Raw genomic sequence first — 17584 nt, 5'->3', positions numbered from 1 at the left:
TTTAAATATGTGTTTACAGTAGGTAAATACCTATTTAAATAGGTAGGTACAGTAAGTCTACAGTAGGTAAATACCTATTTACATAGGTGTTTACAGTAGGTAAATACCTATTTAAATAGGTAGGTACAGTAAGTTTATAGTAGACAAATACCTTTTGAAATAGGTGTTTACAGTAGGTAAATACCTATTGAAATAGGTAGGTACAGTAAGTCTACAGTAGGTAAATACCTATTGAAATAGGTGTTTACAGTAGGTAAATACCTATTGAAATAGGTAGGTAGAGTACACCACACTTGCTAGAAAAAGTAAAAAGGTGCTAATCGCTGTCAGACCAGTCCAGCTCCATCATGTCCATGGCGGCGGTGGCCATGTTGATTTTGGAACCGTGTCGCACGCTGCAGCTCTTCACAGAGTTCTGATTGGACGAGGCCCGCATGCTCACCTGCACCCCCGAGTGAGCCACCATGTCGCTCCTGTGACCCCTCACCCCCAGCTCGCTCCTGACCAGGTCCCCCATGTCCATGTGGTCCATGTCTAAGGACAGCCGCTCCCCCAAGCTCCCGTAGAGACCCTGAAACATGGTTGGAAGCCTCCCTGCCTCCTCCGCCTCCTCCTCCGCCTCTTTCTGGCCCTCGGCCTCTCCGAAGCCCCCCGAGTACCCTCTGAGGATGGTGGTCACCCTGCTCCTCTGCACGCCCCCTCCCTCCACCTCCCCTCCCTCCCACGTCCTCTCCTCCCTCTCCATCCTGCCCCCCGGGAAGCTCCTGAGCGTCACCTGCACACGTCCTCCCTCCACGCTCCCGCCTTCGTCCCGCTGGGCCCAGCCTTTCTCCTCCAGGGTGCCCTGGTCCTCCTCCTCGTCCTCCTCTCCCAACCGCCCCTGCAGGCCTCGCAGCATGACGTGCAGCCGCCCGCCATCCAGAGAGCCTGCCCCCCTCTCCAGGACCGCACTACTCCCTCGCTCGCTGTCGCCGTTGCTGAGGGTGCGGAGGAGGCAGCTGACCCCCGCGCTGCTGACCCCCGCGCTGCTGACCCCCGTGCTGGTGGAGTCTTGAGAGTGCGAGCGGAAGAAAGAAGAACCCGAGGAGCTGATGGAGAGCGGTGTGAAGAACTGCGAGACAGAGAGAAGGTTGTGAGACCACAAAGTGTTGATGAGGGAAGGTTGTGATAGGACAGTGTAAAGTGTTGATGAGGGAATGTTGTGATAGGACAGTGTAAAGTGTTGATGAGGGAAGGTTGTGATAGGACAGTGTAAAGTGTTGATGAGGGAATGTTGTGATAGGACAGTGTAAAGTGTTGATGAGGGAATGTTGTGATAGGACAGTGTAAAGTGTTGATGAGGGAATGTTCTGATAGGACAGTGTAAAGTGTTGATGAGGGAAGGTTGTGATAGGACAGTGTAAAGTGTTGATGAGGGAATGTTGTGATAGGACAGTGTAAAGTGTTGATGAGGGAAGGTTGTGATAGGACATTGTAAAGTGTTGATGAGGGAATGTTGTGATAGGACAGTGTAAAGTGTTGATGAGGGAAGGTTGTGATAGGACAGTGTAAAGTGTTGATGAGGGAATGTTGTGGTAGGACAGTGTAAAGTGTTGATGAGGGAATGTTGTGATAGGACAGTGTAAAGTGTTGATGAGGGAAGGTTGTGATAGGACAGTGTAAAGTGTTGATGAGGGAATGTTGTGATAGGACAGTGTAAAGTGTTGATGAGGGAAGGTTGTGATAGGACAGTGTAAAGTGTTGATGAGGGAATGTTGTGATAGGACAGTGTAAAGTGTTGATGAGGGAAGGTTGTGATAGGACAGTGTAAAGTGTTGATGAGGGAATGTTGTGATAGGACAGTGTAAAGTGTTGATGAGGGAATGTTGTGATAGGACAGTGTAAAGTGTTGATGAGGGAAGGTTGTGATAGGACAGTGTAAAGTGTTGATGAGGGAAGGTTGTGATAGGACAGTGTAAAGTGTTGATGAGGGAAGGTTGTGATAGGACAGTGTAAAGTGTTGATGAGGGAAGGTTGTGATAGGACATTGTAAAGTGTTGATGAGGGAAGGTTGTGATAGGACAGTGTATGTGATAGGACAGTGTAAAGTGTTGATGAGGGAAGGTTGTGATAGGACAGTGTAAAGTGTTGATGAGGGAAGGTTGTGATAGGACAGTGTAAAGTGTTGATGAGGGAAGGTTGTGATAGGACAGTGTAAAGTGTTGATGAGGGAAGGTTGTGATAGGACAGTGTAAAGTGTTGATGAGGGAATGTTGTGATAGGACAGTGTAAAGTGTTGATGAGGGAAGGTTGTGATGGGACAGTGTATGTGATAGGACAGTGTATGTGATAGGACAGTGTAAAGTGTTGATGAGGGAAGGTTGTGATAGGACAGTGTAAAGTGTTGATGAGGGAATGTTGTGATAGGACAGTGTAAAGTGTTGATGAGGGAAGGTTGTGATAGGACAGTGTAAAGTGTTGATGAGGGAAGGTTGTGATAGGACAGTGTAAAGTGTTGATGAGGGAAGGTTGTGATAGGACAGTGTAAAGTGTTGATGAGGGAAGGTTGTGATAGGACAGTGTAAAGTGTTGATGAGGGAAGGTTGTGATAGGACAGTGTATGTGATAGGACAGTGTAAGTGATAGGACAGTGTAAGTGATAGGACAGTGTAAGTGATAGGACAGTGTAAGTGATAGGACAGTGTATGTGATAGGACAGTGTAAGTGATAGGACAGTGTATGTGATAGGACAGTGTATGTGATAGGACAGTGTAAGTGATAGGACAGTGTAAGTGATAGGACAGTGTATGTGATAGGACAGAGTAAGTGATAGGACAGTGTAAGTGATAGGACAGTGTATGTGATAGGACAGTGTAAGTGATAGGACAGTGTAAGTGATAGGACAGTGTATGTGATAGGACAGTGTAAGGGACAGTGTATGTGATAGGACAGTGTAAGTGATAGGACAGTGTAAGTGATAGGACAGTGTATGTGATAGGACAGTGTAAGTGATAGGACAGTGTAAGTGATAGGACAGTGTATGTGATAGGACAGTGTAAGTGATAGGACAGTGTAAGTGATAGGACAGTGTATGTGATAGGACAGTGTAAGTGATAGGACAGTGTAAAGTGTTGATGAGGGAATGTTGTGATAAGACAGTGTAAAGTGTTGATGAGGGAATGTTGTGATAGGACAGTGTAAAGTGTTGATGAGGGAAGGTTGTGATAGGACAGTGTAAAGTGTTGATGAGGGAATGTTGTGATAGGACAGTGTAAAGTGTTGATGAGGGAAGGTTGTGATAGGACAGTGTAAAGTGTTGATGAGGGAAGGTTGTGATAGGACAGTGTAAAGTGTTGATGAGGGAATGTTGTGATAGGACAGTGTAAAGTGTTGATGAGGGAAGGTTGTGATAGGACAGTGTAAAGTGTTGATGAGGGAATGTTGTGATAGGACAGTGTAAAGTGTTGATGAGGGAATGTTGTGATAGGACAGTGTAAAGTGTTGATGAGGGAATGTTGTGATAGGACAGTGTAAAGTGTTGATGAGAGATGGTTGTGATAGGACAGTGTAAGTGATAGGACAGTGTAAGTGATAGGACAGTGTATGTGATAGGACAGTGTATGTGATAGGACAGTGTAAAGTGTTGATGAGGGAATGTTGTGATAGGACAGTGTAAAGTGTTGATGAGGGAATGTTGTGATAGGACAGTGTAAAGTGTTGATGAGGGAATGTTGTGATAGGACAGTGTAAAGTGTTGATGAGGGAAGGTTGTGATAGGACAGTGTAAAGTGTTGATGAGGGAAGGTTGTGATAGGACAGTGTAAAGTGTTGATGAGGGAAGGTTGTGATAGGACAGTGTAAAGTGTTGATGAGGGAAGGTTGTGATAGGACAGTGTAAAGTGTTGATGAGGGAATGTTGTGATAGGACAGTGTAAAGTGTTGATGAGGGAATGTTGTGATAGGACAGTGTAAAGTGTTGATGAGAGATGGTTGTGATAGGACAGTGTAAAGTGTTGATGAGGGAAGGTTGTGATAGGACAGTGTAAAGTGTTGATGAGGGAAGGTTGTGATAGGACAGTGTAAAGTGTTGATGAGGGAAGGTTGTGATAGGACAGTGTAAAGTGTTGATGAGGGAAGGTTGTGATAGGACAGTGTAAAGTGTTGATGAGGGAATGTTGTGATAGGACAGTGTAAAGTGTTGATGAGGGAATGTTGTGATAGGACAGTGTAAAGTGTTGATGAGGGAATGTTGTGATAGGACAGTGTAAAGTGTTGATGAGAGATGGTTGTGATAGGACAGTGTAAAGTGTTGATGAGGGAAGGTTGTGATACGACAGTGTAAAGTGTTGATGAGGGAATGTTGTGATAGGACAGTGTAAAGTGTTGATGAGGGAATGTTGTGATAGGACAGTGTAAAGTGTTGATGAGGGAAGGTTGTGATAGGACAGTGTAAAGTGTTGATGAGGGAAGGTTGTGATAGGACAGTGTAAAGTGTTGATGAGGGAAGGTTGTGATAGGACAGTGTAAAGTGTTGATGAGGGAATGTTGTGATAGGACAGTGTAAAGTGTTGATGAGGGAAGGTTGTGATAGGACAGTGTAAAGTGTTGATGAGGGAATGTTGTGATAGGACAGTGTAAAGTGTTGATGAGAGATGGTTGTGATAGGACAGTGTAAGTGATAGGACAGTGTAAGTGATAGGACAGTGTATGTGATAGAACAGTGTATGTGATAGGACAGTGTAAGTGATAGGACAGTGTATGTGATAGGACAGTGTAAGTGATAGGACAGTGTATGTGATAGGACAGTGTAAGTGATAGGACAGTGTAAAGTGTTGATGAGAGATGGTTGTGATAGGACAGTGTATGTGATACACTGTCCTAAGTGATAGGACAGTGTAAAGTGTTGATGAGGGAAGGTTGTGATAGGACAGTGTAAAGTGTTGATGAGGGAATGTTGTGATAGGACAGTGTAAAGTGTTGATGAGGGAATGTTGTGATAGGACAGTGTAAAGTGTTGATGAGGGAATGTTGTGATAGGACAGTGTAAAGTGTTGATGAGAGATGGTTGTGATAGGACAGTGTAAAGTGTTGATGAGGGAAGGTTGTGATACGACAGTGTAAAGTGTTGATGAGGGAATGTTGTGATAGGACAGTGTAAAGTGTTGATGAGGGAATGTTGTGATAGGACAGTGTAAAGTGTTGATGAGGGAAGGTTGTGATAGGACAGTGTAAAGTGTTGATGAGGGAAGGTTGTGATAGGACAGTGTAAAGTGTTGATGAGGGAAGGTTGTGATAGGACAGTGTAAAGTGTTGATGAGGGAATGTTGTGATAGGACAGTGTAAAGTGTTGATGAGGGAAGGTTGTGATAGGACAGTGTAAAGTGTTGATGAGGGAATGTTGTGATAGGACAGTGTAAAGTGTTGATGAGAGATGGTTGTGATAGGACAGTGTAAGTGATAGGACAGTGTAAGTGATAGGACAGTGTATGTGATAGAACAGTGTATGTGATAGGACAGTGTAAGTGATAGGACAGTGTAAGTGATAGGACAGTGTATGTGATAGGACAGTGTAAGTGATAGGACAGTGTATGTGATAGGACAGTGTAAGTGATAGGACAGTGTAAAGTGTTGATGAGAGATGGTTGTGATAGGACAGTGTATGTGATACACTGTCCTAAGTGATAGGACAGTGTATGTGATAGGACAGTGTATGTGATAGGACAGTGTATGTGATAGGACAGTGTAAGTGATAGGACAGTGTAAGTGATAGGACAGTGTATGTGATAGGACAGTGTAAGTGATAGGACAGTGTAAAGTGTTGATGAGGGAAGGTTGTGATAGGACAGTGTAAAGTGTTGATGAGGGAATGTTGTGATAGGACAGTGTAAAGTGTTGATGAGAGATGGTTGTGATAGGACAGTGTATGTGATAGGACAGTGTATGTGATAGGACAGTGTAAGTGATAGGACAGTGTATGAGATAGGACAGTGTATGAGATAGGACAGTGTAAGTGATAGGACAGTGTAAGTGATCGGACAGTGTATGTGATCGGACAGTGTATGTGATAGGACAGTGTATGTGATAGGACAGTGTAAGTGATAGGACAGTGTATGTGATAGGACAGTGTAAGTGATAGGACAGTGTATGAGATAGGACAGTGTAAGTGATAGGACAGTGTATGTGATAGGACAGTGTAAGTGATCGGACAGTGTATGTGATAGGACAGTGTAAGTGATAGGTCAGTGTATGTGATAGGACAGTGTATGTGATAGGACAGTGTAAAGTGTTGATGAGGGAATGTTGTGATAGGACAGTGTAAAGTGTTGATGAGGGAAGGTTGTGATAGGACAGTGTAAAGTGTTGATGAGGGAATGTTGTGATAGGATAGTGTAAAGTGTTGATGAGGGAATGTTGTGATAGGACAGTGTAAAGTGTTGATGAGGGAAGGTTGTGATAGGACAGTGTAAAGTGTTGATGAGGGAATGTTCTGATAGGACAGTGTAAAGTGTTGATGAGGGAAGGTTGTGATAGGACAGTGTAAAGTGTTGATGAGGGAAGGTTGTGATAGGACAGTGTAAAGTGTTGATGAGGGAATGTTGTGATAGGACAGTGTAAAGTGTTGATGAGGGAAGGTTGTGATAGGACAGTGTAAAGTGTTGATGAGGGAATGTTGTGATAGGACAGTGTAAAGTGTTGATGAGGGAAGGTTGTGATAGGACAGTGTAAAGTGTTGATGAGGGAATGTTGTGATAGGACAGTGTAAAGTGTTGATGAGGGAAGGTTGTGATAGGACAGTGTAAAGTGTTGATGAGAGATGGTTGTGATAGGACAGTGTAAGTGATAGGACAGTGTATGTGATAGGACAGTGTATGTGATAGGACAGTGTAAGTGATAGGACAGTGTAAGTGATAGGACAGTGTATGTGATAGGACAGTGTAAGTGATAGGACAGTGTAAAGTGTTGATGAGGGAATGTTGTGATAGGACAGTGTAAAGTGTTGATGAGGGAATGTTGTGATAGGACAGTGTAAAGTGTTGATGAGGGAATGTTGTGATAGGACAGTGTAAAGTGTTGATGAGGGAAGGTTGTGATAGGACAGTGTAAGTGATAGGACAGTGTATGTGATAGGACAGTGTAAGTGATAGGACAGTGTATGTGATAGGACAGTGTAAGTGATAGGACAGTGTATGTGATAGGACAGTGTATGTGATAGGACAGTGTAAGTGATAGGACAGTGTATGTGATAGGACAGTGTATGTGATAGGACAGTGTAAGTGATAGGACAGTGTAAGTGATAGGACAGTGTATGTGATAGGACAGTGTAAGTGATAGGACAGTGTAAAGTGTTGATGAGGGAATGTTGTGATAGGACAGTGTAAAGTGTTGATGAGGGAATGTTGTGATAGGACAGTGTAAAGTGTTGATGAGGGAATGTTCTGATAGGACAGTGTAAAGTGTTGATGAGGGAATGTTGTGATAGGACAGTGTAAAGTGTTGATGAGGGAATGTTGTGATAGGACAGTGTAAAGTGTTGATGAGGGAAGGTTGTGATAGGACAGTGTAAAGTGTTGATGAGGGAAGGTTGTGATAGGACAGTGTAAAGTGTTGATGAGGGAATGTTGTGATAGGACAGTGTAAAGTGTTGATGAGGGAAGGTTGTGATAGGACAGTGTAAAGTGTTGATGAGGGAATGTTGTGATAGGACAGTGTAAAGTGTTGATGAGGGAAGGTTGTGATAGGACAGTGTAAAGTGTTGATGAGGGAATGTTGTGATAGGACAGTGTAAAGTGTTGATGAGGGAATGTTGTGATAGGACAGTGTAAAGTGTTGATGAGGGAATGTTGTGATAGGACAGTGTAAAGTGTTGATGAGGGAATGTTGTGATAGGACAGTGTAAAGTGTTGATGAGGGAAGGTTGTGATAGGACAGTGTAAAGTGTTGATGAGGGAAGGTTGTGATAGGACAGTGTAAAGTGTTGATGAGGGAATGTTGTGATAGGACAGTGTAAAGTGTTGATGAGGGAAGGTTGTGATAGGACAGTGTAAAGTGTTGATGAGGGAATGTTGTGATAGGACAGTGTAAAGTGTTGAGGGAATGTTGTGATAGGACAGTGTAAAGTGTTGATGAGGGAAGGTTGTGATAGGACAGTGTAAAGTGTTGATGAGGGAATGTTGTGATAGGACAGTGTAAAGTGTTGAGGGAATGTTGTGATAGGACAGTGTAAAGTGTTGATGAGGGAAGGTTGTGATAGGACAGTGTAAAGTGTTGATGAGGGAATGTTGTGATAGGACAGTGTAAAGTGTTGATGAGGGAAGGTTGTGATTGGACAGTGTAAAGTGTTGATGAGGGAATGTTGTGATAGGACAGTGTAAAGTGTTGATGAGGGAATGTTGTGATAGGACAGTGTAAAGTGTTGATGAGGGAATGTTGTGATAGGACAGTGTAAAGTGTTGATGAGGGAATGTTGTGATAGGACAGTGTAAAGTGTTGATGAGGGAATGTTGTGATAGGACAGTGTAAAGTGTTGATGAGGGAATGTGATAGGACAGTGTAAAGTGTTGATGAGGGAAGGTTGTGATAGGACAGTGTAAAGTGTTGATGAGAGATGGTTGTGATAGGACAGTGTATGTGATAGGACAGTGTAAGTGATAGGACAGTGTATGTGATAGGACAGTGTATGTGATAGGACAGTGTAAGTGATAGGACAGTGTATGTGATAGGACAGTGTAAGTGATAGGACAGTGTATGTGATAGGACAGTGTAAGTGATAGGACAGTGTATGTGATAGGACAGTGTAAGTGATAGGACAGTGTATGTGATAGGACAGTGTAAGTGATAGGACAGTGTATGTGATAGGACAGTGTATGTGATAGGACAGTGTAAGTGATAGGACAGTGTATGTGATAGGACAGTGTAAGTGATAGGACAGTGTATGTGATAGGACAGTGTATGTGATAGGACAGTGTAAGTGATAGGACAGTGTAAAGTGTTGATGAGGGAATGTTGTGATAGGACAGTGTAAAGTGTTGATGAGGGAATGTTGTGATAGGACAGTGTAAAGTGTTGATGAGGGAATGTTGTGATAGGACAGTGTAAAGTGTTGATGAGGGAATGTTGTGATAGGACAGTGTAAAGTGTTGATGAGGGAAGGTTGTGATAGGACAGTGTAAAGTGTTGATGAGGGAAGGTTGTGATAGGACAGTGTAAAGTGTTGATGAGGGAATGTGATAGGACAGTGTAAAGTGTTGATGAGGGAAGGTTGTGATAGGACAGTGTAAAGTGTTGATGAGAGATGGTTGTGATAGGACAGTGTATGTGATACACTGTCCTAAGTGATAGGACAGTGTATGTGATAGGACAGTGTATGTGATAGGACAGTGTATGTGATAGGACAGTGTAAGTGATAGGACAGTGTAAAGTGTTGATGAGGGAATGTTGTGATAGGACAGTGTAAAGTGTTGATGAGGGAAGGTTGTGATAGGACAGTGTAAAGTGTTGATGAGGGAAGGTTGTGATAGGACAGTGTAAAGTGTTGATGAGGGAATGTTGTGATAGGACAGTGTAAAGTGTTGATGAGGGAAGGTTGTGATAGGACAGTGTAAAGTGTTGATGAGGGAATGTTGTGATAGGACAGTGTAAAGTGTTGATGAGAGATGGTTGTGATAGGACAGTGTATGTGATAGGACAGTGTATGTGATAGGACAGTGTATGTGATAGGACAGTGTAAGTGATAGGACAGTGTATGAGATAGGACAGTGTATGAGATAGGACAGTGTAAGTGATAGGACAGTGTAAGTGATCGGACAGTGTATGTGATAGGACAGTGTATGTGATAGGACAGTGTAAGTGATAGGACAGTGTATGTGATAGGACAGTGTATGAGATAGGACAGTGTATGAGATAGGACAGTGTAAGTGATAGGACAGTGTATGTGATAGGACAGTGTAAGTGATCGGACAGTGTATGTGATAGGACAGTGTAAGTGATAGGTCAGTGTATGTGATAGGACAGTGTATGTGATAGGACAGTGTAAAGTGTTGATGAGGGAATGTTGTGATAGGACAGTGTAAAGTGTTGATGAGGGAAGGTTGTGATAGGACAGTGTAAAGTGTTGATGAGGGAATGTTGTGATAGGATAGTGTAAAGTGTTGATGAGGGAATGTTGTGATAGGACAGTGTAAAGTGTTGATGAGGGAAGGTTGTGATAGGACAGTGTAAAGTGTTGATGAGGGAATGTTCTGATAGGACAGTGTAAAGTGTTGATGAGGGAAGGTTGTGATAGGACAGTGTAAAGTGTTGATGAGGGAAGGTTGTGATAGGACAGTGTAAAGTGTTGATGAGGGAATGTTGTGATAGGACAGTGTAAAGTGTTGATGAGGGAAGGTTGTGATAGGACAGTGTAAAGTGTTGATGAGGGAATGTTGTGATAGGACAGTGTAAAGTGTTGATGAGGGAAGGTTGTGATAGGACAGTGTAAAGTGTTGATGAGGGAATGTTGTGATAGGACAGTGTAAAGTGTTGATGAGGGAAGGTTGTGATAGGACAGTGTAAAGTGTTGATGAGAGATGGTTGTGATAGGACAGTGTAAGTGATAGGACAGTGTAAGTGATAGGACAGTGTATGTGATAGGACAGTGTATGTGATAGGACAGTGTAAGTGATAGGACAGTGTAAGTGATAGGACAGTGTATGTGATAGGACAGTGTAAGTGATAGGACAGTGTAAAGTGTTGATGAGGGAATGTTGTGATAGGACAGTGTAAAGTGTTGATGAGGGAATGTTGTGATAGGACAGTGTAAAGTGTTGATGAGGGAATGTTGTGATAGGACAGTGTAAAGTGTTGATGAGGGAAGGTTGTGATAGGACAGTGTAAAGTGTTGATGAGGGAATGTTCTGATAGGACAGTGTAAAGTGTTGATGAGGGAATGTTCTGATAGGACAGTGTAAAGTGTTGATGAGGGAAGGTTGTGATAGGACAGTGTAAAGTGTTGATGAGGGAATGTTGTGATAGGACAGTGTAAAGTGTTGATGAGGGAAGGTTGTGATAGGACAGTGTAAAGTGTTGATGAGGGAATGTTGTGATAGGACAGTGTAAAGTGTTGATGAGAGATGGTTGTGATAGGACAGTGTATGTGATAGGACAGTGTAAGTGATAGGACAGTGTAAGTGATAGGACAGTGTATGTGATAGCAGTGTATGTGATAGGACAGTGTAAGTGATAGGACAGTGTATGTGATAGGACAGTGTAAGTGATAGGACAGTGTATGTGATAGGACAGTGTAAGTGATAGGACAGTGTATGTGATAGGACAGTGTAAGTGATAGGACAGTGTAAGTGATAGGACAGTGTATGTGATAGGACAGTGTAAGTGATAGGACAGTGTAAAGTGTTGATGAGGGAATGTTGTGATAGGACAGTGTAAAGTGTTGATGAGGGAATGTTGTGATAGGACAGTGTAAAGTGTTGATGAGGGAATGTTCTGATAGGACAGTGTAAAGTGTTGATGAGGGAATGTTGTGATAGGACAGTGTAAAGTGTTGATGAGGGAATGTTGTGATAGGACAGTGTAAAGTGTTGATGAGGGAAGGTTGTGATAGGACAGTGTAAAGTGTTGATGAGGGAAGGTTGTGATAGGACAGTGTAAAGTGTTGATGAGGGAATGTTGTGATAAGACAGTGTAAAGTGTTGATGAGGGAAGGTTGTGATAGGACAGTGTAAAGTGTTGATGAGGGAATGTTGTGATAGGACAGTGTAAAGTGTTGATGAGGGAAGGTTGTGATAGGACAGTGTAAAGTGTTGATGAGGGAATGTTGTGATAGGACAGTGTAAAGTGTTGATGAGGGAATGTTGTGATAGGACAGTGTAAAGTGTTGATGAGGGAATGTTGTGATAGGACAGTGTAAAGTGTTGATGAGGGAATGTTGTGATAGGACAGTGTAAAGTGTTGATGAGGGAAGGTTGTGATAGGACAGTGTAAAGTGTTGATGAGGGAATGTTGTGATAGGACAGTGTAAAGTGTTGATGAGGGAAGGTTGTGATAGGACAGTGTAAAGTGTTGATGAGGGAATGTTGTGATAGGACAGTGTAAAGTGTTGAGGGAATGTTGTGATAGGACAGTGTAAAGTGTTGATGAGGGAAGGTTGTGATAGGACAGTGTAAAGTGTTGATGAGGGAATGTTGTGATAGGACAGTGTAAAGTGTTGAGGGAATGTTGTGATAGGACAGTGTAAAGTGTTGATGAGGGAAGGTTGTGATAGGACAGTGTAAAGTGTTGATGAGGGAATGTTGTGATAGGACAGTGTAAAGTGTTGATGAGGGAAGGTTGTGATTGGACAGTGTAAAGTGTTGATGAGGGAATGTTGTGATAGGACAGTGTAAAGTGTTGATGAGGGAATGTTGTGATAGGACAGTGTAAAGTGTTGATGAGGGAATGTTGTGATAGGACAGTGTAAAGTGTTGATGAGGGAATGTTGTGATAGGACAGTGTAAAGTGTTGATGAGGGAATGTTGTGATAGGACAGTGTAAAGTGTTGATGAGGGAATGTGATAGGACAGTGTAAAGTGTTGATGAGGGAAGGTTGTGATAGGACAGTGTAAAGTGTTGATGAGAGATGGTTGTGATAGGACAGTGTATGTGATAGGACAGTGTAAGTGATAGGACAGTGTATGTGATAGGACAGTGTATGTGATAGGACAGTGTAAGTGATAGGACAGTGTATGTGATAGGACAGTGTAAGTGATAGGACAGTGTATGTGATAGGACAGTGTATGTGATAGGACAGTGTAAGTGATAGGACAGTGTATGTGATAGGACAGTGTATGTGATAGGACAGTGTAAGTGATAGGACAGTGTATGTGATAGGACAGTGTATGTGATAGGACAGTGTAAGTGATAGGACAGTGTATGTGATAGGACAGTGTAAGTGATAGGACAGTGTATGTGATAGGACAGTGTATGTGATAGGACAGTGTAAGTGATAGGACAGTGTAAAGTGTTGATGAGGGAATGTTGTGATAGGACAGTGTAAAGTGTTGATGAGGGAATGTTGTGATAGGACAGTGTAAAGTGTTGATGAGGGAATGTTGTGATAGGACAGTGTAAAGTGTTGATGAGGGAATGTTGTGATAGGACAGTGTAAAGTGTTGATGAGGGAAGGTTGTGATAGGACAGTGTAAAGTGTTGATGAGGGAAGGTTGTGATAGGACAGTGTAAAGTGTTGATGAGGGAATGTGATAGGACAGTGTAAAGTGTTGATGAGGGAAGGTTGTGATAGGACAGTGTAAAGTGTTGATGAGAGATGGTTGTGATAGGACAGTGTATGTGATAGGACAGTGTAAGTGATAGGACAGTGTATGTGATAGGACAGTGTAAGTGATAGGACAGTGTATGTGATAGGACAGTGTATGTGATAGGACAGTGTAAGTGATAGGACAGTGTATGTGATAGGACAGTGTATGTGATAGGACAGTGTAAGTGATAGGACAGTGTATGTGATAGGACAGTGTAAGTGATAGGACAGTGTATGTGATAGGACAGTGTAAGTGATAGGACAGTGTATGTGATAGGACAGTGTATGTGATAGGACAGTGTAAGTGATAGGACAGTGTATGTGATAGGACAGTGTATGTGATAGGACAGTGTATGTGATAGGACAGTGTAAGTGATAGGACAGTGTATGTGATAGGACAGTGTATGTGATAGGACAGTGTAAGTGATAGGACAGTGTATGTGATAGGACAGTGTAAGTGATAGGACAGTGTAAGTGATAGGACAGTGTATGTGATAGGACAGTGTAAGTGATAGGACAGTGTAAGTGATAGGACAGTGTATGTGATAGGACAGTGTAAGTGATAGGACAGTGTAAGTAATAGGACAGTGTATGTGATAGGACAGTGTATGTGATAGGACAGTGTATGTGATAGGACAGTGTAAGTGATAGGACAGTGTATGTGATAGGACAGTGTAAGTGATAGGACAGTGTATGTGATAGGACAGTGTAAAGTGTTCACCTGTGAGTGGTCCATCATTAAGGAGGTGGGACTAGGTGTCATGGTGGATCTCTCCATCAGTCTCTCCTCCCACAGTCTCAGCCTCCTCTCACGCTCCTCCAGCTCCTTCTCCTTGGAGTACAGTTCTCTCTCCAGCTTACGCAGACGCTCCAGGGTGGACTCGATCTCACACCTGAAGTGTGGTGAGAGGTGAGGTGAGTGATGAGGTCACTTTTGTAACTTCATGTCACCAATCATAAGATGTCATGCAGCCATCACCATATTGCACTTTGACAACAACGCAGACTTTTGATTGACACTTTCAGACAAGATGATGGATCTGCTTGCTTCTTTGTGTCCCACAGCTGCTCTTCACTTCTTAGTCATTCTCCATCTTACTTTAACATGACCTAACTACATTTATAAAGGACAACACATGTAAACAACTCTCAATATGACTCCTCGGGTCTTGTTGAAATGGTTAGCATTTATAAATGATAGTTTGTTAGGTTATTTATTGAAATATTATTTTTAAAGGTGGCAATAATTTTTTTAGTAGAGAAAGTACATTTACCATGAATTGATTAACGTGGACCCCGACTTAAAGGCCTACTGAAATATTTTTTTTTTATTTAAACGGGGATAGCAGATCCATTCTATGTGTCATACTTGATCATTTCGCGACATTGCCATATTTTTTCTGAAAGGATTTAGTAGAGAACAACGACGATAAAGGTCGCAACTTTTGGTCGCTGATAAAAAAAAGCCTTGCCTGTACCGGAAGTAGCGTGACATCACAGGTTGAAAGGCTCCTCACATTTCCCCATTGTTTACACCAGCAGTGAGAGCGATTCGGACCGAGAAAGCCACGATTACCCCATTAATTTGAGCGAGGATGAAAGATTTGTGGATGAGGAACGTGAGAGTGAAGGACTAGAGCGCAGTGCAGGACGTATCTTTTTTCGCTCTGACCGTAACTTAGGTACAAGCTGGCTCATTGGATTCCACACTCTCCCCTTTTTCTATTGTGGATCACGGATTTGTATTTTAAACCACCTCGGATACTATATCCTCTTGAAAATGAGAGTCGAGAACGCGAAATGGACATTCACAGTGACTTTTATCTCCACGACAATACATCGGTGAAGCACTTTAGCTACGGAGCTAACGTGATAGCATCGGGCTCAAATGCAGATAGAAACAAAAGAAATAAACCCCTGACTGGAAGGATAGACAGAAGATCAACATAATACTACCAAACCCTGGACCTGTAACCACACGGTTAATGCTGTACCGCCTGGCGAAGCTTAACAATGCTGTTGCTAACGACGCCATTGAAGCTAACTTAGCTACGGGACCTCGACAGAGCTATGCTAAAAACATTAGCGCTCCACCTACGCCAGCCCTCATCTGCTCATCAACACCCATGCTCACCTGCGTTCCAGCGATCGACGGCGCGACGAAGGACTTCACCCGATCATCGATGCGGTCGGCGGCTAGCGTCGGATAGCGCGTCTGCTATCCAAGTCAAAGTCCTCCTGGTTGTGTTGCTGCAGCCATCCGCTAATACACCAATCCCACCTACAGCTTTCTTCTTTGCAGTCTTCATTGTTCATTAAACAAATTGCAAAAGATTCACCAACACAGATGTCCAGAATACTGTGGAATTTTGCGATGAAAACAGAGCTGTTTGTATCGGATACAATGGTGCTAATACTTCCGCTTCAACCATTGACGTCACGCGCATACGTCATCATACATAGACGTTTTCAACCGAAAGTTTCGCGGGAAATTTAAAATGTCACTTTATAAGTTAACCCGGCCGTATTGGCATGTGTTGCAATGTTATGATTTCATCATTGATATATAAACTATCAGACTGCGTGGTCGCTAGTAGTGGCTTTCAGTAGGCCTGTCAACAAGTTGAAAAACTTATTGGGATGTTACCATTTAGTGGTCAATTGTAGGGAATATGTACTGTACTGTACTATCTACTAATAAAAGTTTCAATCAATCAATGAATCAATCTGAAAATGTGTCATGACTAGTGTGTGAGCAGGCGAGAGGTGGCAGGGTGTATTGATGAGTCTGGTGCAGCATACTAGAGAAACGTTTAAAGCTTGTTATTTTTAAAACAAAAACAATACATATACAAAATGTATAATTATCAGTGCTATTATTTTGGTTAATAGAGAAATATATTTAAAACATGTTGTACTTTGTTAGATGATTTACTTAAACATTTTTTCAAAGATTTCATTTTTTGATAAACAATACATCTAAAATGTGTTATAACTAGTGCTATTATTTTGGTTAATAGAGAAATAGGTTTTATTAGATTATTTAAACATATATTTTTTAAATTTGGCATTTAAAAAAAAGACAATACATGTAAAACTGTGTTATTACTAGTGTTATTATTTTTGGGGTGATAAAAAAATCTATTTAAAGCATATTTTATACTTTGTTAGATTATTTAAACATTGTTTAAAGGTTGTTTTTTTTAAAACAAAAACAATACATATAAAAAGTGTGTTATTATCAGTGCTATTATTTTGGTTAATAGAGAAATAGATTTAAAACATGTTGTACTTTGTTAGATTATGTATTTAAATATATATTTTCAAAGGTGGCATTTTGGGATTTGTTTTGAAAAACTTTACATCTAAAATGTGTTATAACTAGTGCTATTATTTTGGTTAATAAAAAACTAGGTTTTATTAGATTATTTAAATATATATTTTTTAAAGTTGGCATTTAAAAAAAAAAGACAAACAATACATGTAAAAATTTGTTATTACTAGTGCTTTTATTTTGGGGTAATAAAAAATATATTTAAAGCATATTTTATACTTCGTTAGATTATTTAAACATTGTTTAAAGGTTGTTGTTTTTAAAACAAAAACAATACATACAAAAAGTGTGTTATTATATATTTTTGGTTAATACAGAAATTGATTAAAACATATTTTATACTTTGTTAGATTATTATTTCAAATATATATCTTTAAAGGTGGCATTTTTTGAATAGTGCTATTATTTTGGTTAATAGAGAAATAGATTCAAAACATGTTATACTTTGTTAGATGATTTACTTAAACATTTTTTAAATTACAAATAAAAAATGTTGATAAACGATACATCTAAAAATGTGTTATTAGTGGTGCTATTTCTTTGGTCAATAGGGAAATACATTTAAAACATACACACTTTGTTAGATTATTTATTTAAATATATATTTTCAAAGGTGGCATTTTGGGATTTGTTTTGAAAAACATTACATCTAAAATGTGTTATTACTAGTGCTATTATTTTGGTTAATAGAGAACTAGGTTTTATTAGATTATTTAAATATATATTTTTTAAAGTTGGTATTTAAAAAAGAAAATACAAACAATACATGTAAAAATGTGTTATTAATAGTGCTATTAACTATTTGTTTTAACCAGATTAATCACACCTTTAAATGTGGATGAATTGCGATTAATCACAAGTTATAACTTGCTTGCATAATTTAGGTTAAGTTAAAAAAAAAGCCTGATAATTGGAGACAAATACAATTAAATGTTGAAGAATGTCAAACAAGAAGATGTTTTGTTGCACAGCAGTCAAGTCTC

General features: G+C 40.9%; 1 protein-coding gene across 1 annotated transcript in view; it reads right to left on the bottom strand.

Annotated features, from left to right (window-relative positions):
- Window positions 1–11: 11 nt before the first annotated feature.
- Window positions 12–17584, bottom strand: part of LOC133631438 (mitogen-activated protein kinase kinase kinase 20-like) — a 66197-nt gene continuing 48624 nt past the window's right edge. The window contains exons 10-12 of the mRNA XM_062023640.1: window positions 13989–14160; window positions 185–1111; window positions 12–74 (exon numbers count right to left, since the gene is read on the bottom strand). Of these exons, the coding sequence (XP_061879624.1) occupies window positions 317–1111; window positions 13989–14160 (967 nt within the window). The 3' untranslated portion in view covers window positions 12–74; window positions 185–316. The remainder of the gene's footprint in view (window positions 75–184; window positions 1112–13988; window positions 14161–17584) is intronic.

This window comes from Entelurus aequoreus, linkage group LG16 (assembly GCF_033978785.1).
Source record: "Entelurus aequoreus isolate RoL-2023_Sb linkage group LG16, RoL_Eaeq_v1.1, whole genome shotgun sequence".
Taxonomy (NCBI): Eukaryota; Metazoa; Chordata; class Actinopteri; order Syngnathiformes; family Syngnathidae; genus Entelurus; species Entelurus aequoreus.
The sequence above is the reverse complement of the archived record's forward strand: the minus strand, read 5'-3'. Positions and strand labels throughout refer to the sequence as shown.